At 36.5% G+C, this 27,016-nt stretch overlaps 1 protein-coding gene across 1 annotated transcript in view; it reads right to left on the bottom strand.

The window, feature by feature from the left end:
* DHX29 (DExH-box helicase 29) overlaps positions 1-27,016 on the bottom strand; it is a gene marked incomplete at both ends in the record, with an annotated part of 59,635 nt that overhangs the window by 26,669 nt on the left and 5,950 nt on the right. Inside the window, 11 exons of the mRNA XM_080702949.1 lie at positions 6,281-6,424; positions 7,661-8,269; positions 9,536-9,659; positions 10,366-10,531; positions 12,881-13,030; positions 14,729-14,855; positions 19,672-19,800; positions 20,479-20,624; positions 21,353-21,482; positions 23,876-23,989; positions 25,017-25,090. Coding sequence (XP_080559075.1) covers positions 6,281-6,424; positions 7,661-8,269; positions 9,536-9,659; positions 10,366-10,531; positions 12,881-13,030; positions 14,729-14,855; positions 19,672-19,800; positions 20,479-20,624; positions 21,353-21,482; positions 23,876-23,989; positions 25,017-25,090 — 1,913 coding nt within the window. The remainder of the gene's footprint in view (positions 1-6,280; positions 6,425-7,660; positions 8,270-9,535; positions 9,660-10,365; positions 10,532-12,880; positions 13,031-14,728; positions 14,856-19,671; positions 19,801-20,478; positions 20,625-21,352; positions 21,483-23,875; positions 23,990-25,016; positions 25,091-27,016) is intronic.

The raw sequence follows: 27,016 nt of genomic DNA on the forward strand, positions 1-27,016 counted from the left end.
GTTGCAAAGGGCCTAAGTAGCAGAAGCTGTCCATGAACCACGATCCTCCAGTCTCAGTCTCCCATATGCTGGGATTACAAGCACACACCATCATGCCACAGACAGTTTCAGTCATTATCCAGGAAGAATTTTATGCCCTTCAAAATATACACTTCAAGCAAGGTGTGGTGGTACATACCTATTATCCCAGTACTTGGAGACTGAAACAGGAAGATCATAGGTTTATATCCTGGCATCTTAGTGAAGCCCTCTATAACATAGTGAGACCTTGTTTTCAAATAAAAAATAAAATAGGGCTAGGGGCATAGCTTGGAGGTAGAATGAATGTCCCTGGGAGCTGGGGGGTTGGTGGTGGGAGGGAAATGTACTTTAGTGAAAAGTACTATAAACATGCTATATAGAACATGAACAAGTTAAACATCTGATGAATATACAATTCTTTTAACTTTCTGTACTGCTATTTCTATCTCCAAAGTATATCAAGATAAATTAAAACAGGTTGGTCATTTATTTGTTTGAAAGGGAGGCAGTCGTGGTTAAGTGGTCAAGCTTAGAAATTAATTACCTGGATTCAATTTTTGGCCTACTTTTTCTACAAAAGGAAAACACAAATAATGCAAATTTCATAGTTGTGACAAATAATACAAAGCTCACAGAACAAAGCCTATAGTCACTGTGTTAGAAATTTAAAAGCAACCAAGGCAGTTTTCTTCATTTGAGAGTTTTCAGTCCAGTAAGAGGATACTGGATAGGATGGCTTCAAATTACATTGATGGGTAGCTAATACAGGCAGGCAGAAAGGCTACTAAGAGGAATTACTAATGACTGTGAGAACTGAAGGTTAAGTTTAAAAAAGAAAGAAAAACAGGAGGAAAAAACAGAAGGCAGAGACATTTATATCTGAAAATCAGAAAAATAGCTCCTGATGCACAACATCAACCTGGAAAACCTCGGCCTTTACGTAAGGCATACAGACAGAGAAGTTAGGAACGTAAAACAGAACTACAAAAAGGCATGCTAGGCCGGGCGTGGTGGCGCACGCTTGTAATCCCCGCGCTTGGGAGGTGGAGACAGGAGGATCGTGCTGGTTTGAAGCCAGCTGTGCTGGCTTAAGAGACCCTATTTCCAAATAAAAATATAAAATAGGTCTGGGAGTGTAGCCCAGAGGTAGAAGGGTTTCCAGGAACCCCAATACCGAAAAAAAAAAAAAAGCATACTATTAAGTACATTTGACATAGGTAGTTAGCAAACTTGGTTGTAAGTGTACCAGCAACCAGTAAGAAAAGCTGATTAGTGCATACACTGACTATAAACTAAGACAAATCACACAATTTCTAAATATAGGGCTAGAAGGAGTACTATCCTTAGCATATCTTCATAAGAGTCCTGTATAATCAATGGATCCTTACACTTAAACATAATAATGAATTTCACTAGGCTTTACTCTTACTGTATTGTTCAAGAAGTTGATGGTATCACACGGAAGCTCAATTCAATTAATCAAGTCTAATGATGACTATACTGAACCACCAAAGAACATACTTTCTAGAAGTTGGTCTGGCTTTAAGTTAGGGTTCACCCTGGTCTCTGTTTACTAAGCAACTTTCCGCCAATAATTTGGGGTTCCAAAAGAACTTATAGACTAGCTGATATAAAGATTTCAATTTACTTAGCAGTAAAAATTTCTCATTATAAATAGTTATATTTGGCTCATGTTGATCTTTGATCATACCGATAAAATCTAGGTCTGGGCTCTGCAACGTGCCAACTGTGATAGTCCCTTCCCTTGTCCCCCCATAGATAACTCTTCCTTGAGATGAGTTATCCATGGGCCTGCTAAAGCAGCCATCCAGCCTCTTTCTAACATTTTAGTGATAAGGCACAGTTTCCTTCATTGAGGGGGAAAAAAGACCTCTTACATAAAAATCAACTCTTATCACCTATTACCAAAATATTAATATAGGTTTCATAAAAATATCTTTACCTAAACTTGTTCAACAATAAAAAAATGGTTATATTATGGGATATCCAAATTATATATTACTATAAATATACTTTAAAAATCATGCTTTTAGGGTTTGGGATATACTTCAGTAGTAGAGTGCCCCTGGTCTCAACCCCCAGTGCCACCAAAAAAAAGGTCATGTTTCTTTTTGTCCACTAATGTAAAAGAATGATACTAAACACACATGCATATAAATACACAGATTACATGTTAACACTGTTTTTATCCTGGATTATGAGGTTAAATACAACCAAATAATTTATAGTCTATTAATTAAAAAGCAATGAATAACAAAATTTTCACTACTGCTTTCTAAATTTAGTGAAGTCAGTCACAAAAAGTTTAAATCAAACAATATTTTAATATATTACGAATAATAAAAGCTATATCTAATTTTGTCTTGAAAAGTGATAGACAAGTACCAGGCATGGTGGTGCACCTGTAATGCTAGTTCTTGGGAGGCCAAGAAAGGAGGACTGCAGGTTTGAAGCAAGCCTCAGCAACTTAGTCAGCCCCTGTTTCAAAATAATATAACAAGGGCTGGAGGTATACTTTGGAAGTAATGTCCCTGAGTCAACTCCAGTATCAACAATGAAAAGATACTTAAGCAAATTAGTCTACACAGGCTAGGCTATATGCCACTGAAAATAACTGTAATGTTTAAATTGGGATAATTCAAGATTAAATTGGCATGATTAAATTTAAGTGTACATTAAAATTTGATTCAAGTAGAACTACAAGTAGAGAAAATGACAAAGTATCATTTTTTTTGCTTTTGTAAAAGAGAGTAGCTGTGTGCACTCAGCAAGCTATTTGTCTAAGTACCTCAATTTCATCAAATGTAAAATAAAGATAACATACTTCATTGGGTTACTTGAAGGATCAAGTGAATGTGTGTGTGTGTGTGTGTGTTCCTTTGGACAGCATAAAGCACACCAGCAAATACTGAAGAGGATTTATTAGTTGGGTGTGTGGTACATGCACATGCCTATAGTCCCAGAATCTGGGAGACTGAGACAGAAGGATTGCCGGTTGGAGGCCAGCCTCAGCAACTTAGTGAGACCGTGTTTCAAAATTTAAAAAGGAGGATATAGCAAGCCTAAACCAACCAATATCAACCAAAGAAATACAAACAGCAATAAAAATTCTTCCACCAAAGAAAAGCCCAGGCCCAGATGGGTTCCCAGCTGAATTTTACAAAACCTTCAGTGAACAACTAATACCAATATTTCATAACTTGTTCCGGGAAATTCAAAGAGATGGAACTTTCCCAAATTCCTTCTATGAAGCCAGTATCACATTAATCCCCAAACCAAATAAAGATACCTCAAGAAAGGAAAACTACAGACCAATATCCTTAATGAACATAGATGCAAAAATTCTAAACAAAATACTAGCTATACGCATTCAAACTATATCAAGAGATTAATACATCATGACCAAGTCGGTTTCATCCCAGAAAAACAAGGCTGGTTCAATATACACAAATCAATACATGTTATTCACCACATAAATAGAACCAAGAACAAAAACCACATCATCATAGCAATAGATGCTGAAAAAGCATTCGACAAAATCCAACACCCATTTATGTTAAAAACACTGCAAAAAATTGGGATAGAAGGAAAGTACTTCAACATCATTAAGGCAATATACTGTAAACCCAAAGCCAACATTATTTTGAATGGGGAAAAACTGCAAGAATTTCCGCTACAGTCAGGAACAAGACAAGGATGCCCACTATCACCACTCCTTTTCAATATAGTCCTTGAGACTCTTGCTGCAGCAATCAGACAAGAGAAGGAAATCAAAGGAATTCACATAGGAAGAGAGGAATTAAAATTATCCTTATTCACAGATGACATGATCCTTTATCTGGAAGACCCAAAGAACTCAACCAAGAGACTGCTGGAGCTGATTGACAAATTCAGCAAAGTTGCAGGATACAAAATCAACCTAAAGAAATCAGTGGCTTTTCTTTATGCCAACAATGAATCCACAATGAAAGAAACAAAAACAATTCCATTCACTATAACCTCAAAACCAATAAAATACCTAGGAATAAACCTAACACAAGATGTAAAAGACCTCTACAACAAAAACTATAAAACATTAAAGAAAGAAATTGAAGATGACCTTGGAAGATGGAAAGATCTCCCATGCTCATGGATAGGCAGAATAAATATCATCAAAATGGCCATTCTGCCAAAACTGATCTATAGATTCAATGCAATTCCCATTAAAATACCAGCGTCATTCTTCAGAGACCTAGAAAAATCAATCATGAACTTTATATGGAGAAAGAAAAGACCCAGAATAGCCAAAGCAATTCTCAGCAATAAGAAACAATGCAGGAGGCATTACAATCTGAGACTTCAAACAATACTATAGAGCAACAGTAGTAAAAACAGCATGGTACTGGCACAATAACAGATATACTGACCAGTAGATTAGAATAGAAGATACAGAAACAAACCCACACATCTTTAGTCAATTAATCTTTGACAAAGGGGCCAAACTCATACGCTGGAGAAAAAGACAGCCTTTTCAACAAATGGTGCTGGGAGAACTGGCTAACCATTTGTAAAAAGATGAATCTAAACCCCTATATCTCACCAAGCACAGGAATCAACTCAAGATGGATCAAAGACTTAGAAATTAGACTGGAGACTGTGAAGTTAGTAGAGGAGAGCATAGGTTCAACACTACAACATATTGGCACAGGCAGTAACTTTCTCAACAAAACCTCCAAAGCTCAGGAAATTAAATCAAGAATAAACAAGTGGGATAGCATCAAACTAAAAAGTTTCTTCTCATCAAAGGAAACTATCAACAACCTAAAGAGGAAGCCTACAGAATGGGAAAAGATCTTTACCAGCCAGCATTCTGATGGGGAGCTAATATCTAGAATATACAAAGAGCTCAAAAAACTCTACACTAGCAAAACAAACAACCCAATCAAGAAATGGGCAAATGAACTAAATAGACACTTCACAAAAGAAGAGATACAAAGGGCCAAGAGTTACATGAAAAGATGTTCTACATCACTGGCCATCAGGAAGATGCAAATCAAAACTACGCTGAGATTCCATCTAACCTCAGTCAGAGTGGCAAGCATAAAGAAATCAAACAACAACAAATGCTGGCGAGGATGTGGGGAAAGAGGAACTCTTTTACACTGTTGGTGGGAGTGCAAACTAGTTCAACCACTATGGAGATCTGTGTGGAGATTCCTAAGAAAGGTGGGAATAGATCCACCATATGATCCAGCTATACCACTCCTGGGTATCTTTCCAAAGGGGCTGAATTCAGAGAACTACAGCAACATATGCATACCTATGTTCATAGCAGCACAATTCGTAATAGCCAAAATATAGAACCAACCCAGATCTCCATCAACAGATGAATAGATAGCAAAACTTTGGGAAATACACACAATGGAATTCTATTCAGCCATAAGAAGAACAAAATTATATCATTTGCAAGAAGATGGAAAGTCCTGAAGAACATTATGTTAAGTGAGATCAGCCAAGCACAGAAGGAGAAGGGACATATGTTTCCTCTAATATGCCCAAACTAGGAAACACAGAGGATACCAGTGGGACTCCAGATAATGGAGGGGAAATATCAGCAAAGTTTGAATGGAAAGATAGGAGAGGAGGAAGGCTGATCTTGATTAATGAGGGTCTACATCTGAATATGTGTAAAATTATGAATATGACATGGTTAATCTGGACAACCATTGGTGGGAGCGGGGAAGGGAAAACGGGGGCGGGGAGGAGATGGCACCAAATATAGTTTAAATGTATACTATTTATGTTCAATAAAAAAATTTGTTTAAAAAAAATTTAAAAAGGGCTGGAAGTATACAGCTCAGAGGTAGATTCCCCTGGGTTCAATCCCTAGTATCACAAAAAAAGAAGTAAGCATTTATTAAGTAATTAGTTAACATGAGACAATAGTTATAGAAAATTAAATAATTATTTATTTAAAGCATGTGACTTTCATAAAGCACAAAAAATGTTAGTATTAAAAATAAATTTTTTTTGTGTGTGTGGTAGCACTGGGGATTGAACCCAGGGGTGCTAACCCACTGAGCTACATCCCTTGAGTTTATTTGAGACAGGATCTTGCTAAATTGTCTGGACTGGCCTTGAACTTGTAATCCTCCTGCCTCAGTTTCCTAAGTAGCTAGAATTCTAGGAATGCACCACTGTGCCACTTTTAACATAAATATGTAGAATTTATTTGTATACGACTATAGAATTTACTTACCTCATCTACAATAACATGAGACACATTAGTTAAAAGACCATCTTCTTGAAGTTTCCTTAGCAAAACTCCTGTTGTACAATAAAGTAACCTGGTAGATTCACTAGCTCGAGATTCCATCCGTATTTGATATCCACACAAAGAATTCTAAAGGGAGATACAAAACTGAGGTTAGGTTCTCAAAGTAATCTAGAAAGCAGGTCTAAAACATGCAGCACAAAGGGCTGTTCTTGCTACTCTATGGAGCAATCTAACTCAACTTAATGCAATTTATATTATTGAAAGGATTTTTCTAGGGTCTTCAAATTATAGAGCTACAAAACTGGCCTTAGTAGTTTTAGGTAGAAAAACATCTTATCTTCACGGTGTTGAGGCAAAAAAGCCACTCACCTGGTTTTAAATACCATTAAGATGATTGTGAAAACAATAAATATTGCATTTAATTTCTTACTAAATTATATTGGAGCAAAAATATTGAAGCTCCCAGGAACAGAATTTTCAAGCAGCCTCTATAACTTAGTCTGCTTTTCTGTCAATATACTGTAAAACTAGCCAGCACTGCAAGCAGCTGGTATCACAGTAGTGGTACCTAATGGAAGTCTTGAAGTCCCATTCATTCCTGCCATACTTTCTTACTCCTGAAGTCTTTGCTTTGTCTTGGGTACCTGTCTATCATCTTCTGTATCTGTGGGGAAGAAACTGATCTGACCTCCTATATTCCATGACAGAAAACCAGGCAATTTACTAAAGAAAATTTTTTAATGAAAGGGTATCCATGTTAACAACAAACACATTATATGTCATTTCTAGAAATAAAAATTAATATGAATTGTATTCACTGTAACTCAACACATTTGTTTCTAATTAGATTAATTGATTAAATGAACTCCTATCCTTTGCAGTCACTCTGGTTAAGGTTAGCCAGTTTTATGTAAACAAAATGCATGACCATAAATAAGTCCTTTTTCCTTTTTTTAAAAATACAAGGTTTGATAGTCTAGTATGTTCATCTATATTGTTTTTCCCTTCTCACTAAACAGCTAATGAAAATCATTCAGGAAAACATTCCACAGACAAGTTTTACAAAACTTGAGCTATCTGGTATTAGAGTGAAATCTGAATTTGTCTATATTCTTTGAATGTTCAATTTAGTTTGTAATATATAAGCATTCAATTATAAAATTAATACATTTTTATATAAGAATTTTAACAATAGAATTACTGATAACACATTTTCATAGGAAAGATAGGGGCATAATTTCTATCAAAGAAAATATAAAAAGTACCTACAAGGTGCTTTCAAATAAGACAGTAATAGAAATCGAACATGGTATAGGTTCTGTTTGGATTCCAACAGCAAAGATAAGTTGAAAGATATCTTACCCTTCCTCCAGGGCCATTTTCACAGCCCAATTCATCACACACTCTGGTGGCTAAGCTCACTGCTGAGATTCTTCGGGGTTGGGTACAGACAATGTTACATTTACTTGTTCCCCACTCATTGAGAAGCAAATCTTCTAATAGAAAATGTGGTACTTGAGTGCTTTTACCACTCCCTGTTTCACCTGCCACAACCACTACACGGTGCCTTTTAAGAGTTTCCACAATTGATTCCCTGTGTTTGAATACAGGTAGCTGTTCTCTTTCCTTTAGAAGTCTCTGATATTTAGGTGTGCTTTGCAACTTTTTGAAGAGGTTTCTAACAGGTTCCAAATCTTCTGTATTTGCTGATTCTAAGGACAATGCAGAAAAATCCTCATCAGAAACTAAATTTTCCCAAGATTCCTCTGGATCTTCAGAATTTTCTCTCTTATTTTCAGAATGCTGCTGTTGCTGTTGCTGCTGCTGTTTCAACTTATTCAAAAGTTTGGCAATAAAAAGATCACGTGGCTTATTGGTTTCCATTTTATTTAATTCTTCCCTTTTCTTTTCTGCATCACTCCACTCCAGCCAAACATCTCGGTAAGTGGGAGGAAGTAACTGATGAACAGACTATGAGAAAAAAGAACAGAAGTATTTTATTTCCACTGTTGGATAGCAAAATTCAATAGACTAGAATTTAGAAGGATAGATATATTCCTCTTAAAATGTGACTTAACATTAAACTAGCAAGTTACACTTTATGATATACATGCACATTATGCAAATTCACAAGTAGCATATCATTTTCAGGTTTCTTAACTTACTAGCTGTGTGACTAAGGAGAAGTAATTTCTCTGTGCCTCAATTTCTGCATTTAAAAATGACTAATAACAGTTCCTCCTTCTTAGGCATACTCTGAGGTTAACTTTAAGTCAGCACAAGTGAAGTCCTTATTCCTAAAGCATAGCAGACTCTTGAAGAAATGTTTAGCATTCATTCCTGTAGAGGTTCTACATGAAATGTTAATGAACCATAAACCACTTTTTTTTTTCCTTGGTGGAACTTGGAATAGAACCCAGGGACATTCTACCTCTGAGCTACATCCTCAGCTCGATTTTATTTTTTAATCGAAAAGGGGTCTAAGTTGCAGAGGCTGGTCTTGAATCTGAGATCCTTCTATTTCAGCCTCCTAAGTACTAGGATTCCAATCATGCACCACCACCATAAGGCACTTTGTAAAACATACAGAGTTTCCTTTGAGATTTTGGCAATTGTATAATGTTATGGGTTGAAGTGTTTTAAATGAACTATACTAAACAGAACCTAAGTCATTCTAATTCTGTGCTATAAAAGAACCCACAATTATCTAACATTCACAGTTATTTTTATCAAATATAGCTTATACCTTGTTTTACAAAATGAAGAAAATAAAGACGTTTCAAACTTTGGCAGAAATTTAAAAGTACTGTTTTGGAGTTCCATTTAATTAGAGCCTAAAATTTTCAATGGCTTTAACTTTCCATAAAAAAAGATACACATATTTATTATAAAAGAAAATACTAACAATCCAGTTTACAAAGAATGTTGTGTTCTCTTAAAGGAGAACTCTAATCTTTCCTTAAACTGGAAGTGTATAGTTACATTACACATACACATTATAATCTAAAATTGAAAAATGAAACCAATGTCTATCATACACATAACTTGAAGGTAATTTTCTACAATATTTAAAAATTTTTGTTCATAAAGATTCTTTAGTGTAGAATTTTCTACTTGTGGCATCACGTCAGTGCTCAAAACTAATTCAGATTTTGGATTTTTAGATTAGAGATGCTCAACTGGCATACCATTATTTCACAAATTACTTTTGAAGTGCCCAGGCCTGAAAAGCCTCACCTGCCCTTTCACCAAACGATAAAGGGCTAACGTAGCTCCCAGGTGCTGAGCTTGCATGCCATCCTCTGTTAAGATTGTGGGGCATACTACTAGAACATCATCTTCAGACTTGATTACCCTTACCCTACAAAGAAAAAAAATTAAAACAATGAAATCAGATTCAATAAAGTGAAAAATCCATTAACACTGAACTTAAGTTTTTTTTTTTTTCCTTTTTTTTTTGTGGTACTGGGGATGGAACCCAGGGGCATTCTACCTCTAAGCTATACCTCTAGCTCTACTTTTTATTCTTTTTTTTTTTTTTTTTTTTTGTGGTACTGGGGGTGGAACCCAGGAGCTTTCTAACTCCGGGCTGTACTCCCAGACCTATATTTTTATGTTTTATTTGGACACAGGGTCTCACTAAGTTGCTGAGGCTGGCTTCGAACCTGTACAATCCTCCTGTCTCAGCATCCCAAGTACTGGGATTACAAGCGTGTGACACCATTCCTGGTGCTTATTCTTTATTTTGAAACAGGGTCTCTCACTAAGTTGTGGAGGGCCTAAGTAGTTGAGGCTGTCCTCGAATTTGCAATCCTCCTGTCTCAGCCTCTCAAATACTGGGTTTACAAGCATGTGCCACCATGCCATGCTGAACTTGTTTATATTAATTATTCAAATATTTCCATGGAAGATATTACACTGGATAATGATTAGTACTATCAATCTGAAGAACCTTAGGAAACTAATATGAAATTAGTTTTCTAAAGGTCTATTCAATCACTGGAAACAAAAAACATTCTCATTTTACATTTTTCTAAACATTCATTCAGTTAACCAGAAAAACATACCTACATTTCCAGTATCTACCTACTGGCACTTTTTCAAAGGAAGGATTTGGACTCTTGGGAAGATTCTTCCTGACCCAGTCAATCAGAAATTGTTTCGGAGATTTTCCAGTCCAGCTTCGAGCGGTATAGTCAAAATTTCTTACATCACGAGGTTCTTTCTTTTTATCTAAAATGGAAGATGAAGATTGGATCTCTCAAAATGGGTTTGTAGAAACATAAATTGTCCATTAAGTGATCAAATTCCTCTTGTCTTTGGGAATAGCACTTTTGGAAAAGAATAGGTGAAAAAAAGATGGGGAGAAAAGTTTACTTTTCTGTAAGTGATGTAATCTCCATAACAGACACAGAAAACTCTGAATCTTTCAAAGAAATTGCCTTGTTAGTCATGCTAGTATAGTCTAATTAATCTCAGTTACTAGAGATGCTGAGGCAGGAGAATTGCAAGTTTGAGGCCAACCTGGGCAATTTAGAGAAACCCTACTTCAAAATAAACTTAAAAGGAAGAGAGGATGAGGATGTAGCTCAGTGGTATAGGACTTGCCTATTATGTGTGAAACTCTGGCTCAGTCCCCAGTGCTGAAATGAAAAAAAAAAAAAATCTTGAGGAAATGCATATTCTTGTAAAATATCTATCTGAATGACAATGTTTGATCAGATATACTACACTTACTTATTGAAAAAAATTACAAATCGGATGTTATTTTTCTACTTAACAGTGACCAATGCCATCACTACTGCCCCCTCAGTGGCTTCCTATGATAGATAAAATAAAATATAAATTCTTTTCTACGCTAAAAGCTTTCCATGGAACATTAGTACCTATCAGTTGCCACTCCTTCCTCATGCCCACCGTGCTGTGATCAGTTTCTCAAAGGCTTTAATACAGTAGCTACCAGCTACATATGGCTAAGTATGAATTAATTACAATTTCAGTTTTTCAGACATATTAGTCACATTTCAAGTGCTCAGCACTCATTTTTCCAGTAGCTATCACACTGTATAGCACAGCTTTAGAACGCTGCCACCACAAAACTTTCTGTTGAATAGGTCTTTGTCACTGCACACTTCAAATGCATTGCCTCCCTTCTTTGGAGGCTCTCTCCACCATCTTGCCACCAGGGTAATACCTAATCATCTGTCAGATCTCAGAGCTACTGCTGTAGCTCTCTAAACCAAATTAGGAAACCCTGATATTACTATTATCAAAAGTCAGGTTTGACAGTACGTATAATTTGAAATTACATACTTATTTGTGTATAGTTAAAGCTTACCTTCCCTATTTGGACTATTTGTTTTTTTTTTTGTGTGTGTGTATGTGTGTGTGTATGTGTGGAATTGGGGATTGAACTCAGAGGCATTCTGAGATACACGCCCCGCCCTATTTTATTTTTATTTTTATTCTTATTCTGAAACGGTCTTTCTAGGCTGATGAGTCTCACTACTTGCTGAGGGCGTCCTCAAAATTGTGATCCTACTGTCTCAGCCTCCCAAGTACTGGGATTACAGGCATGCGCCATTATGCCTGACCTAACTTAGACTAGACACATGAAGAAGATAAAGGCTGGGTTATTTTGTTTATTACTGTACACACAATATATATAGCATTTGCCATTTTGCACAATATGGAATCCAATAAACATTACTGAAAGAATGGATACTTTTGAAATTGACAATTTAGTGTAGGGATTATCTATAACATACAATCCAGCTATATTAATAATTTACTCAGGAGCACATAGAAATACATGATCACTTATATCTGGTGGGATGTGAGTAGTTAGGGAAGGCTTAAGGAAGAGGTGCATTTGTGCTGCACCTTGAAGAGAAGGTCAGGGTGGCCAGCAGGGGACAGCTGGATGAACAAAGTAATGGAACTATGAACTGACAAATGTTCTGAAGAATGATGTGGCTGGAGTATACAGCTGGGGAAACAAGGTGGGAAAGCTGACTGTGGCAAAACGCAAATGATCTCGAATGCCATGCTCAAGTGTCTGCCTTTGTTACTGGTGTCAGGAGAGTCAGAAGGGGCTGAAGATGTGGCTCCATGGTAAAGCGCTTGCCTAGCATACTCAAGGCCTGAGTTCAATCCCTACCACCTTTGAGAAAGAAAAGAAACAAAAAAGTTCTTTTAATAGGGAACTCACATTGAGATTTGTGTTACAGAAAGATAACTGGCAAGAGTTTGGAGAATAGACTGGAGAGATGAGACTGAGGCAAGTTATTTGTAATTACAAAGTGCTATAAAAGTAAATTATCATAATTCTTACTTTTTTCCATGGTATTAGGGATAGAACCTCCAAGCTATATACTTCCAACCCCATTTTTAATTTTTGAAACAAGGTCTTGCTAAGTAGCTGAGGCTGTCCGCGAACTGTGTTCCTCCTGTCTCAGCCTCTCAAGTAATGGTTATTACTTTTTAAAAAACCTTGTAAAGATATATCATCACGACATTTATATATTCTTTGATATCTTGTTATTCAAAAATGATACCCTACCAACTTTTTCTTCATTTTACCTTTCTCTTCTACTGTAGATTTTTCAAATAAATTAAAGTTCAAAGCACTTTCTCCTTCTGTGACCTGAGGAGGCTTTTTCTTCTCATTTTGTTGATGTGAAATTTTTATGGCTGGATCAAATACTGGGTGGTCTTCTAAAGTTTCCATTTCTAACAAGAAAAAAAAGATGTTTAGTTTCTATCTGTTATTTAATTATTTTGTAAAAATGGTTTAAAATATGGTATTTCTTCTTTTCCCTCATAGCCAATTATTTAATAATTCTTACTAAGAATATGTGAAACAGAATTAACTGTGTTAATATATACTAATAAGTTATTTAAAAGCTGTAGTAGGTCTGACAAAACATCTTCATTAGATATAAACAAAGCCAGGCGTGGTGGCGCATGCTTTGTAATACCAGCATTTGGGAGGCTGAGACAGGAAGATCTTGGTTCACTGACAGCCGCAGCTACTTAGAGAGGCCCTTCCTGACTCAGTGAGACCCTGTTTCAAAATAAAGAATAAAAAATAGGGCTGGGGGTGTCACCTGGAGGTAGAATGCCCCTGGGTTCCACATCCAGGAACTGAAAAAAAAAAAAAAAAAAAAAAAAAAAAAGAAAGAAACAAAGCCAGGCGTGGTGGCGGTATTCTTGTAATCCCAGTACTTTGGAGGCTGAAACAGAAGGATCGCAGGCCAGCCTCAGCTACTTAGTGAGGCCCTCTACAACCTAGTGAGACCCTGTTTCAAAAGTAAAAGAATAAAAGAAAGAAAAAAACAAAAGGGATTGTTTTTATATTTAGAGATGGTCTTCTATGGTAGAAATCTGGGGATGGGAAACTATGTATGGCCTGCAGGATAATCCAGCTCACTGCCTGTTTATGTCTTATGAGCCAGCATGTTTTTTTTCAAATGGTTTAAAAATTAAAAAGAGTACCTGAGTCCATGGGAAAATTATAAAAAGTTTACAGTTCAACATGCATAAATTTGATGAGAACATTCATTTTTGTATTGTCTATGGCTACTTTTGTGTTGTAACAAGTAGCTGAAGAGCTATGACAGGCACTGCATGGTCCATAAAGTCTATAATATTTATCATTTGGCTTGTCACAAAGTTTGCCAATTTCAGGTATAAACTCTGAGAAAAAAGCTCATTTATTTTAAATAGGCAATTACATTTCTTTTTCTTGTTTTTTTTTTTTTTTTTTTTTTTTTTTTTTTTGCTGGGTTGAACCCAGGGGCATTCTACCTCTGAGCTACACCTTGGCCATATTCTCATATTCATTCATATTCTCCCTCTCCTCTCCTCTCCTCTCCTCTCCTCTCCTCTCCTCTCCTCTCCTCTCCCCTCCTCTCTCTCTCTCTCTCTCTCTCTCTCTCTCTCTCTCTCTCTCTCTCTCTCTCTCTCTCTCTCTCTCTCTCTCTCTCTCTCGTGGTACTGGAGATGGAACCCAGGGGCATTATACCTCTCCCCAGCGCTATTTTTTATTCTTTATTTTGAAACAGGGTCTCACTGAGTTGCAAAGAGCCTCACTAAGTAGCTTAGGCTGTCCGCGAATTGTGATCCTCCTGTCTCAGCCTCCCAAATGCTGGGATTACAAGCATGCGTCACCACGTCCGGCTTTGACAATTTCTTTTTTTTTTTTTTTTTGGGTTTGGGAATGGAACCCAGGGGCATTTGACCTCTGAGCTACACCTCCTGCCCTATTTTTTTTTTATTCTTTATTTTGAAATAGGATCTCGCTAAGATGCAAAGGGCCTCACGAAATAATCTGAGGCTGTCCGCGAACTGCAATCCAATCTCAGCTGTGCGTCACCACGCCTGGCTTGACAATTACACTTCTAAAGCTAAGAATTTAAAAGTGTTTACCTCTTTGAAATTTCCTTATTTTTTCTTGAGCTTCTTTTTGGCCCTGCTTGTTTTTTTCTAGTTTAAAGGTAGCTGCTTGCTCCTTTGCATCTAGAAGTTTACCTGCAAGATGCAAGTACCTTTCATTCTGTTCCAAATAAAGCAATGTGGAGAAAATAAAAAGAAGAACAAGATTAGCTCATCTCTAGTCAAAATTTATGGTCTTTAGATTTTATCTTTTGATTCAACAAATCTATGTTTTAGAGAAATAAAACAGATGAAAGAGACTTTAAAAGAAAAGGCTTCTGTGAATAAAGCGGATGTGGCAAAACTCAAGGACATGACTCTGCTGAGCAATAATTACAGAGTGGAAAAACTCAATTACTGTTTTAGGCTAATAAATGATAGATTATAAACATAAAAAGCATGTGGTGGAGAAGATGATGGCATATGTGGTACTATTACAAATTTCAACTGTTTAGCAGATGGGAAAAAAGACAACTAAGAAAGTACAATTCTAAGAAGTTCAATTCTGGGGCCATAGAGACAAACATCACAATGCTATAACAGGAGGCTTAACTATCTCCTCAAATTCACCCAAATCATATGTATCATTCCATCTTATTATATAAAGTATTGCCGCCACCATTGTTCCACCTGTGCACCTCTCTCTCTCTCTCTCTCTCCCTCTCTCTCTCTCTCTCTCTCTCTCTCTCTCTCTCTCTCTCTCGGTGGTCCTGGGGTTCCTGGAAGCCCTTCTACCTCCGGGCTACACTCCCAGACCTATTTTATATTTTTATTTGGAAACAGAGTCTCTTAAGCCAGCACGCCTGGCTTCGAACCTGCACGATCCTCCTGTCTCCGCCTCCCAAGTGCGGGGATTACAAGCGTGTGCCACCATGCCCGGTCTACCTGTGTATCTCTTGCCAGCTTTGCTCCTTAACAGTATTTCCCCAACAAAATTTAATATCTTAACCTTTTTTTTTTTTTTTTGCAGGATGGAACTCAGGGTCATTCGACCTTCGAGCTACACCCTCTGCTCTATTTTTTATTCTTTATTTTGAGACAGGGTCTCACTAAGTCGCGGAGGTCCTCACTAAGTAGCTGAGGCTGTCCACGAACCGCAATCTTCCAGTCTCAGCTTCCTGAATGCTGGGATTACAAGTGTGTGCCACCACACTTGGCATCTTAATCATTTTTAAACATATAGTTTAGTGGTATTAAGTATATTCATACAGCTGTGCAACCTTCACAATCATAGTCCATCTCCAGAATCCTCTTCATGTGACAAAACTGAAATGTTATACTCAGTAAATAGTAACTCCCATTCCCCTTCCTTCACTAGCAGCTGGCAACCACTATTTTTTTGTTATCTCTATGAATTTGACTACACCTGGTACCTCATATAAGTTAAATCTTATAGTGTTTGCTTTTTGTGTGTGACTGGCTTATTTCTCTTAGCATCATGTCTTCAAGGTCTGTCTGTGTTTTCACAGGTGCCAGATTTTCTTCCATTTTAAAGGCTGAATAATTTCTCATTTGCACATACATACAAGATTTTACATACTCTTCTGTTGTCTGACACTGAGTTGCTTTCACATTTTAGGTACTGTAGATAATGCTGATATCAACATGGTGTACAAATATCTCTTCTAAGACTCTGTTTTTAATTCTTTTGAATATATACCCAGAAATGGAATTGCTAGATAATAGCGGAATTCCCTTTTCAATTTTTTGAGGAAGTGCCAAACTATAGTGACTGCTTCATTTTATATTCTCCAACAACATAAAAAGCTCAAATGTCCACATCTTTATCAACAGTTTTTTTTTTATAGTAGCCATCTTAACAGGTGAGGAGTGATATCTTGCTTTTTTTTAATAAGCAAAGAATGGTTTTAATTTTAATTTTGTTTTTATATACTTCCTTTGGTAGATTATAGTCTCACATCATAATGTAAATCACAGTGAGAGTGACATACATGCACACAGCACTTGGTGGGCTTTCCACCAGCTCCCTCCCCAACCTCCCTCTTCCCCATACAGGGCATCGATATTGACGCTGGTATTCTCACATATGGACATAATGTAGAAGTGATTCTTTCATTGATCATCCCCTTCCCCTAGAGAAAACATATGATCCTTCACTTTCTGTGACTGGCTAATCTCACTTAACATAATGTTCTCCAGGTTCATCCACTTTCATTCAAATAATGTGAATTTGTTCTTTTTTGCTGAATAGAATTCCATTATGTGGATATCCCATAATTTTTTAATCCATTCATCTGTTGATGGACACCTAGGTTGGTCTCTTAATTTGTCTATTGTGAACTGTGTTGCTATGAACATGCATATGCATATATTACTGTAATTCTGATTTTAGTCCCTTTTGAAAGATACCCAGAAGTGGTATAGCTGTATTGTTACGGTTTTGATTTGCATTTCCCTAGAGATTAATGAGGTGGACATCTTTTTGTGTGTTGACTGGCTGTTTGTATTTACTCACTGCAGAAATGTTCCTTAGCCTTTATATTCAGTAAGTCACTGATTTTTGCTTTAAAATGTCTGTCTTTCAAATTTTGGTTATTACTTCACATCTGAACAAGTGTAATCCGTACCAAAATGGGTAGGGTACAAATCACCTTGAATGCCAATCAATTTTCCAAACTACATTGAATATCACTAAACTTGTCCTAAAATGTCAAATTCTTGCAAGTCAACCAACTGCCCCCAAACCAATGGCTCTTTATCATATAGTTGTCAAATTCACTTTCTGAATCTTTTAGTTTCAGGTAGACTCATCTGTTTACTCCTATCTGGGAGTATTCACCTATAACTTTTAATTTTGTATGTGTATAACTTATTTTCTTAATATTCACAAGCTCCTTGTACAATTCTACCTCTTTACTCTTGTTCAGCTTATTTTACCTATCCTATCTTATTTTCATTTTTTTTCTTGTTTGAAATCTATGTATCCTTCAAATCTCATTTCTTTAAAGTTCTGACCAAATGCTTCCATAATTCTCTGAATCCCAAAGTAGACTTATATTGCACTACAGGTTTCTATTTATATGATTTTAATACAGGCACACTACTAAAATTTTATATGTAAGGAAAAGTTTAAAAAAGAAGTTTCTCACCTTCCTAGTTCTAATCACTAGTAAAAGTTTCCTGTGTGTTTTTACAAATATAAGAATTGAAATATGTGTCTGTATATATGCTTTTCTTTTACACAAATGAGTTCATCCTATTACATGTGCTCGTCTACAGAGTCTACCCACAATTTGTTTATCCATTTGCCTATTGACAGAAATGGGTTATTTGTGGTGTTTGGCAACTATAAATTTTGTGTACAATGTTTTTGTTTTTCATAAGTACATATCTATAAATGCAATTGCTGGGTCATTTGGTAAGCATATATTTTTTAAATTATAAAATGCTTTAATTTTTTTATTTTTATTTCTTGTTTTTTTTTGGTGCTACTGGAGTTCCTGGAAACCCTTCTACATCCGGGGTATACTCCCAGACCCATTTTATATTTTTCATTGGAAACACGGTCTTTTAAGCCAGCGAGGCTGGCTTCGAACCAGCACGATTCTCCTGTCTCTGCCTCCCAAGCACGGGGATTACAGCGTGCAGCACCATGCCCGGCTAAGTTTTTTTATTTTTTATGTGGATCATACTGAAAATGGAATACATTCAGACAGTACTTGGTGTCCCCCCCATAGACATATGTTTAACTTGATGAGAAAGGGCCAACTGTTTTCCAAAGTGGTCATACCATTCACACTCCCATTAGTAAGAGCTGAGTTTTCCAGTTGCTCTATATTCTTTGTAACCCCTGGTATTACTGATCTTTTAAATTTTGGATATTTTGATGGATACAGTGATACTTCATTATAGTTATCATTTTCATCTCTCTAATGACTAGGGATACTGAACGTATTTTTACTGGCCATCTATTTGTCTACTTTTGGGAGGTGTCTGTTATAAAAAGTTCTTTATATATTTGTTGATGGAAGTTCCTTGTCAGATATATGTGGTGCAATGTTTTCTTCCTATAATTTGCCTTTTTCACTGTTAATCTTGGGTTTTAGATGCCTCCCAAAGGCCAATATGCTAAAGGTTTGGCCATTAGCCTCTGCTCGTGGAACCAGTAGAAGGTAGGGCATACTAGAAGGAAGTGAGGTCACTGGAGGCACAACCTTGAAGGGGATATTGGAACCCTAGTCCCTTCCTTTCTTTTGCTTTCCATCTACCACAAGGTCAGCAGCTCCTCAATCAAGCACTCCCATCATGATATTCTGCCTCACTACAGGTCCAAAAACAATGGAGCCAACAGACCATAGACTGAAAACCCTAAAATCCTGATTCAAAATAAACATTTTTTCTTTTTTAAGTTCATTCTCTCAAGTATTTTATCTTATGATATCTATTTTTCTTTCCAGACTATGAGCTTACTCTGTAGGGAAACATATCTTGCCTTAAAAAAAAAATTGCCGGGTGTGGTGATGCAGGCTTGCAATCACAGCATTTGGGAGGCGGAGACAGGAGGATCCCTTTGCGAACAGCCTCAGCTACTTAGTGAGGCCCTTTGCAACTCAGTGAGACCCTGTTCAAAATAAAGAATAACAAATAGGGCTGGGGTGTAGCTCAGAAGTACAATGCTCCTGGGTTCCATCCATAGTATCACACACCAAAAATCTACTTAAATAATTTAGCCTATTCCTTATATATAACACTCAAAAATATTTGATGATTATCTCTTTAAACAGGAGAAAATGTAATTAACATCCATCTAGCAATTACTCTTTGTTAAGTTTCTATTTACTTGTTATTTTGTTTAATCTTCATATCAGTCCCTAAAGGTATTTCTCCAATTGACAAACGAGGAAACTACAGATAAAAACCATTAAATATCTTGCCTAGAATAGTCACCTGGTAGCTTAATATAAATTTCTACTCACAGGGTCAAATTTTTCCTCCTCTTCTAAACTTTTAGAAGTCTCACTCTTCTCGTCTTCATTTTGTTGTTCAGCATAACGTAAAATCCACTCTTTCATGTTTACTTCCATTTTTTTTTCTTCCTTTTTTGGCTAGGAAGAGAAAACAAATCTGTCTCTTACAGATATTGAAACACAACTGTACTTGCTCTTAGAAGTCAGATGCAATGTAAGAAGTCTGACTCCTCAGAGACCATCAGATGCGAGGAAACCCAAGCTAATGATGTAGATGGTGAAAGGGATCCCTGACTAGTCTCCAGCTGAGGAACCTGTCATGTGAGTGAAGGAGCCATTTTAAGTCTTCTAGCCCTGAGAAACACCTCCTGGAACAGAAGAATTGTCCAGCTGAGCCTGGCCCACATGGAACAGAATCATGAGAAATAATAAACTGTTGGTTTGAGTGGCTTGTTACACCATAACAGATAAGTGAGACAGTGACAGAAAAGTCTGGCAAGCCATGTAGTTATTTTTAAGAAGTAAAAAAATATTAAAAGAAACATATTTATATTCTTATAATTATATGTGTTTCATTTTGGTTTTGTTATACAACTCTAATGTTAATTCCTTTTCTTAGTTTTTGGTACTGTGGGTTGAACCCAGGGGTGTTCTACCTCTGAGCTACACTCCTAGCCCTTTTAACTTTGAAATAGGGTCTTGCTAAGTTGTTGAGGCTGGCTTCCTACCTGAGATCCTCCTGTCTCAGCCTCCCAAGTATTGACACTGCCAAGTACTGGCCACTGCACACAGCTTAAATGTTAATTCTTAAATTACCTGAGTCTTAGGGTCTTCTTCCTGTTTTTTAGTTTTAGTTTGCAATGGAGGTGAAATAGTGGCTTGCATTTGAAGAGACTGGAATTTTGGCCTATTTTTAGGTTGTTGCTCTTCAAATTCTTGACTGAATCCTTCAGGGAGTGCATCTTAAGAAAAAACCAAACTGTGTTGAAAATAAACATGCATATAGTACATAAAACACACAACTCTTCATCATGCACATACATGCACCCTGCCAAGCCTTAGAGCACCTAATTTTCTTCTATGCTTCATCTCCTAAGAATAGATATTCTATGATGAACCTGGTTTTATTTGTCAAACCACAAGCAGGTTGACTCATCAAATCATAGCTAGTCCCCTTCTATTTGGTGTGTACTTCCCCCTCACTACATTAGGCTCCTAAATTTTCTTAAGAATATCTTTATCCTTCCCACTCTTTGACTTTCTGTTTACAGCATGTGGGAGTATCAGTAATAAATCACAAACGGTATTTTCATTCCAGGTTCTTGCCAAAGATTATAACCACGACACTCTGCTTAATCAAATATTATTTATTCAAGGACAGCCCTAATAGCTAAACTCCAAACAGAAAAAACTGCCAGGAGAGAGAGCCAAAGTTTGAGAATCTATTATGTTAAGTACACTATAAAAAAAACCATAAACAACAGAAAGCAACAAACAAAAGACAATTTTTTTTTTGTATAGAGCACACCTCTTAGGAAAATATACTGAAAAGAATAGATAAAAGTAAGAACATTTTAAAAGTAAATAGTTTGTGAAAAAATTTAAGGACAAGTGAAAAGATTGAAACAAATACTAAAACTATTTCAAAAAGTTTTAGAAATGAAAGGCATTGAATGACAATACTATTTACCATCTGAAAGGTTTAAACAGAGCCAGTCCAAGGCAGAATGAAGATCACCTCCATGCAACAATGTATTGGTCATGGCATCTTCAATGTCCTTAGTCTTAAATGAAAATGCTTGTAAAGCCATGTATAAATCCTATGAAAAAGAAGTACAACGGTCACATTTATCCATTTTCTTTTCTTTCATTCCTAATTTTATTCTTTGTTTTAAACCAGAAACTGACAGAAACAATAATTTCAAAACTAACTTTTTTTGGGGGGAACTGGAAATGTAGCTCAGTGCTAAAGCACATGCTTAGGATGGACAAGGCTCTAGGTTCAATGCTCCATACCTCCATCCTCAAAAAAGGCCGGGTGTGGTGGCGCACGCTTGTAATCCCCACGCTTGGGAGGCGGAGACAGGCGGATCGCGCAGGTTTGAAGTCAGCCTTGCTGGCCTAAGAGACCCTGTTTCCAAATAAAAATATAAAAACGGGTCTGGGAGTGTAGCCCGGAGGTAGAAGGATTTCCAGGAACCCCAGTACCACCAAAAAAATAGAAAAAAAAATATATAAACCTCTTTCCTCCAGTTAAAAGTTAAATTAAATGTGCTCATTATAGTGAGAAATTGAGAGTTTTATATATATATACTTATATTTTAAATTAATTTTCATTGGTACATTATAAATATATGTGATAGATTTACAGTGATTGAGGATAAGAAGATCCTTTTCTGACTATCCAAATATTGATAGTGTAGTATGTTTCCTTTCAGTAATTTATAATTTTATAAAAAAAATTTCAATATTATAAGTATCTTCCCAAATTATTAGAAACAATTATTCAGTACTTTTTTGTGTGGTACTAGGGATGATACCAGGGGCATTCTACCTGATCTATATCCCAGACCTATTTTTTTTTTTTTTTTTGGTGGTGGTATTGGGGTTCCTGGAAGCCCTTCTACCTCCGGGCTACACTCCCAGTCCTACTTTATATTTTTGAAACAGGGTCTCTTAAGCCAGTGCGCTGGCTTCAAACCTGCACAATCTTCCTGTCTCCGCCTCCCAAGTGCGGGGATTACAAGCGTGCACCACCACACCCGGCCCTATCCCAGACCTATTTAATTACTTTTTTACACAGGGTCTTACTACATTGTCAAATGCATACCAAGTCGCTATGGCTGGCTGTGAACTTGAAATCCTCCTATCTCAGCCTCCTAAATACTAGGATTGTGAGCATGTGCCATTGCACCCAGCTCTTCAGAGTGTGTGTGTGTGTGTGTGTGTGTGTGTGTTACTGGGGATTGAAGCCAGGGGCATTCTACCTCTGAGTTATACCCCCAGCTGTATTTTATTTTGTCTCCTATTTGGTGTGTACTTCACCCTCACTAAATTAGGCTCCTAAATTTTCTTAGAATATCTTTACCCTTCCCACTCTTCGGTTTTCTGTTATAGCACGTGAGAGTATCAGTAATAAATCACAAATGGTATTTTCATTCCCGTTTCACTAAATTGCAGAGGGCCTTACTAAATTGCTGAGGCTGAGTGGGAACCTGTGATCCTCTTGTCTCAGCCTTCTTCAATACTTTTAATATTTACAGAATATGCCACTGAATAGATATATCATAATTTAATTATAATTTTTCCAGTATCTGAACACTTAAGATATTTTTTCTTTTTATTATAAGCAGTGCTTCAGTGAACATCTTTATAGATAAAGCATTTAGGGGAAGGTTACTGGCGATTAAATCCAGGGAACTTCTACCACAGAGCTATACCTCCAGCCCTTTTATTTTTTACTTTGAAAAATAGGGTCTCACTAAGTTACCACGCTGGCCTCAAACCTACAATCTTTCTGTCTTAGCCTCTAAACTACTGCAATTAAAGCTATGCCATCTGTGCTCAGTTAAGATAAAGCCATTTTAATGTACTTTCTACAAAATAATCTTTAGCGTTAAAGAGAATTGGGTTCAAATCCAGATTCTGTTCACTATGTTACTTAATAATAAGGGACTTTAGACTATATACTTGTCATCTTTATAAGCCTCAAGTCTTTTGAGAAAATCTGGCATAGATTCTAACAAATAAGATGTTCAATATAACATGATTATGAGAATATAACTTAGTTTCAATATCACCATTTAACATGTGCACTTGTACAAGGCACAATTCCCTATTTATTTTTGAAGACAGAAACCATCTATGATATCTTAAAGGAAGCTGAAAAAGTCATTTTTATCTAATATGGGGAGTTGTCTTAAAAATATCCCACTAAGCCAGGCATGGTGCCACGTGCTTGTAATCCCCGTGCTTGGGAGGCTGAGACAGAAGGATCGTGCAGGTTTGAAGCCAGCCTCAGCTGGCTTAAGAGACCCTGTTTCCAAATAAAATATAAAATAGGTCTGAGAGTGTAGCCCGGAGGTAGGAGGCCCTTGGTTTCCATCCCCAGTACCACCAAAAAACAAAACAAAACAAAACAAAACAACCCACAAAAAACAACAACAAAAACCCCCACTAAAACTAAGAAACTTAAAAATGGTTTGCAAAATACCTGTAACTTTTTGGCAGTAAGTCTTCCAGAAATCACTCCCTTGTCATTATTTTGTCTTTTATGCTCATTTATCACTCCAATAATTCTTTGCTCTAGTTTGTTATTAATTACAACCTGTTGGGGCCAAAAAGGTCATATCAATTAGAAGCTAAATTATTAAAAATTAGAAGTATACATAGTTTCTCTATTACTGCAAACCAAGCCCCAAATTTCAACTAAAAGCAAATATAGTAATTATCTTTTTATTTTTTACTACATTCCTACCACATACTTATGAAAAAAATGGGATATGGGAAAAGCAAGAAGATAGCAAATGACAAGAAGAATAAATAAAATAAATAAATAAATAAATATCTTCTTATAAAGCCTCTCCAGGCCAATGTCTCAAGACATTATCCTTGGACCACACTTGGGTTGCTATGACAAAGACTGATTGCTATGCACTAACCTAAATTACTGAATCAGAAATTCAGTAATTTAGAAGTTCCTTGGAGATGGAGCTTAGAAATTTTCTTTAATATAAACCAGCCTGAGCATGAAGCCTGACAGAATGAATGCTACGCTGAAAAAGGGGCATATCAAATTTCATATTTATAGGCTGTGTAGATTCCTTTGGTTTCCAGAGTTTAATTCCTTTTTTCCTAGTAGCGATTTTACCTTTTGTTTTTTCTATATTTTTAACTTTACGAATACACAAGCATCTACCTATAACAAGTATCTTTTCTTTAGCACTTAACTGAATGCCTACTATGAAATAAACTAAAAAAATATACTTCAGGAACTTATTCTGGCCAGGAGACACATACAAAGACAAATGATAACCTAGCATGACAAGGCTTTAAAAAGATACTTTGAGTATTATGAAGGATTTCATGGGGGTTACAGAGGTACAAGTCAAACGGGGAATGTGAGGGCAAGGACATATGGGCAAAAGCTTGATTGATTTGGGGGAACAATTAACATGCCTAAAATATAAAGTAGAAGAGAGTAATGGCGTATAATTTATTTCTATTTAGTGAAAAGATCAGTTTTTTAATTTACAAAAACTTAAACTATCCCATCATTTTCTTATATTTAAGAATAAAAGATTTTTAAAAAAATGAAACAGTTCTCGAAATGACTCAAAACCTTGGTTACTCACTTTCAAAATAGATTTATCCAGATTTGCAGGACCACCAGAATCATTTGCAGAATTAAAACTATAAATTTTTGGACCTGTATATAATAGATAACAAACAGTCAAGGCAATTTAATGATTGATATCCATTACACTATTTTAACTTTCCTTTAAAGAGCACTAAATATTACATACTTAATTTCAGCTCCCCTTCATTCACCAAATAATCCAGTCTAGTAGTTAGCAATATCCACTCTAAATTTTCTGAACCATTTTAGCAATTAGCATTTTTCTAGGTTAACCAGTTCCTCTTAAAATGCAAATGTCTATATATCTTTTAGGCTAAATCTATTTTCATCTTCATGTTTTAAAATATCAGATGCTTCCTTCCTGGCACTTAGCTGAGGCAAGACTTCTTGGTAGAAAAGATGGGTAATTTTGAATAGAAACACTTCTCCCTGAAAGTGGGATGCTAAGTGAAAGGGAGGTGGGGAGTTCCTATCATTTTTTTCTCCTGGGGTTAAGTCCAACATTGCTATATTCATTCCCCATGACTACCATTACGAACCATTAAAAACTTGATGGGTAAGTACAATAGAATCTATCTGTTCACAAACCTAGAAGTCCAAGATCAAGGTATGAGCAGGACTATGCTTCTTCTGAAGGCCAGAGGCAAGAATTTTCTCACTTTGTCCAGCTTCTGGTGGCCCCAGTGTTGCTTGGGGAGCTTAACTCTAGTCTCTGCTCCCTTCCTTATATGGCCTTCTCCCCCATGTCCCTCCTTGTCCAAATCATCCTTTCTTTTCTCTTGACTCTAGTCACTGGACTTTGAGCCCACCCTAAATTTAGGATGATTTCTTCTCAAGGTCCTTAACTAATTATGTCTATAAAGACTATTTCCAAATAAAGTTATATTTTGAGGTTCCACCTGGACATACATATTTGGGTAGATACTACTCACTCTACCCACCACAGATGTTAAGTCTGCTCCAGTCAAAAGAAACACTACCTACGCTCAGTCCTGCAGTGTAACAATGAGTAACCAGGAAGGAATAAATATTATTTTCAGACTTTTGCTTTTGATCTCATGACCTCTTTATTCTCTTAAAAATTATTAATGATCCAAATAGCTTTTTTGTTTATATGGGCTATATCCATTAATTTAATTTACATTATAAATAAAATGGGAAAGGTTATTCATTAATTCACTATAGAACAACAATCCCATTTTGTTAATACAAACAGCACTATTTTGCATGTGTGGTACTTGGGGTTTAACCCAGAACATTCTACCTCTGAGCTACACACCTTCAGCCCTACCTATTTTGTATTCCTTATTTTGAAACAGGGTCTCACTAAGTTGCAGAGGGCCTCACTAAGAAGCTGAGGCTGGCCATGGACCTGAAATTCTCCTGTCTAAGCCTCCTAAGTACTGGGGTTGGGGCTGGAACCCGGGGGCATTTGACCTCCAAGCTATACTCTCTGCCCTAGTTTTTTTTTTTTTTTAATTCTTTAATTTGAAATGGGGTCTCACTAAGTTGCAGAGGGCCTCACTAAGTAGCTGAGGCCGTCCGCAAACCACAATCCTCTAGTCTTAGCCTCCCGAATGCTGGGATTACAAGTGTGCACCACCACGTCCGGCTCAAATAGCATTTTAAATAAAATATATCTTTATTTTCCAAAACAAAAAAATTATTTTTCATTTTTACAAATCTCTCTTTTGGTGCTAGTATTAGAACCCAGGCCTTGTGTAACAGGTATCTTTAATGTCTGTTGTTTTAGTTTGCGTATCCTGCTAAAACAGAATATTACAGACTTGTTGATGGCTTAACCAACAGAAATTGACTTCTCATAGTTCTTTAGGCTAGGGAGTTCAAGATTATGGTGCCTGATAGGTAGGTTTTGTCGTGAGACCTCTTCTTTTGATATGTAGGTGGCCACTATCTTGCTGTACATTCAAAGGGCTTTTTTTCTGCTTCCTTGGAGAGAGAAAGAGCTCTCAGATATCTCTTCATATAAAGACA

Source organism: Muscardinus avellanarius, assembly GCF_963383645.1.
Source record: "Muscardinus avellanarius genome assembly, chromosome: 1".
NCBI classification, from domain to species: domain Eukaryota; kingdom Metazoa; phylum Chordata; class Mammalia; order Rodentia; family Gliridae; genus Muscardinus; species Muscardinus avellanarius.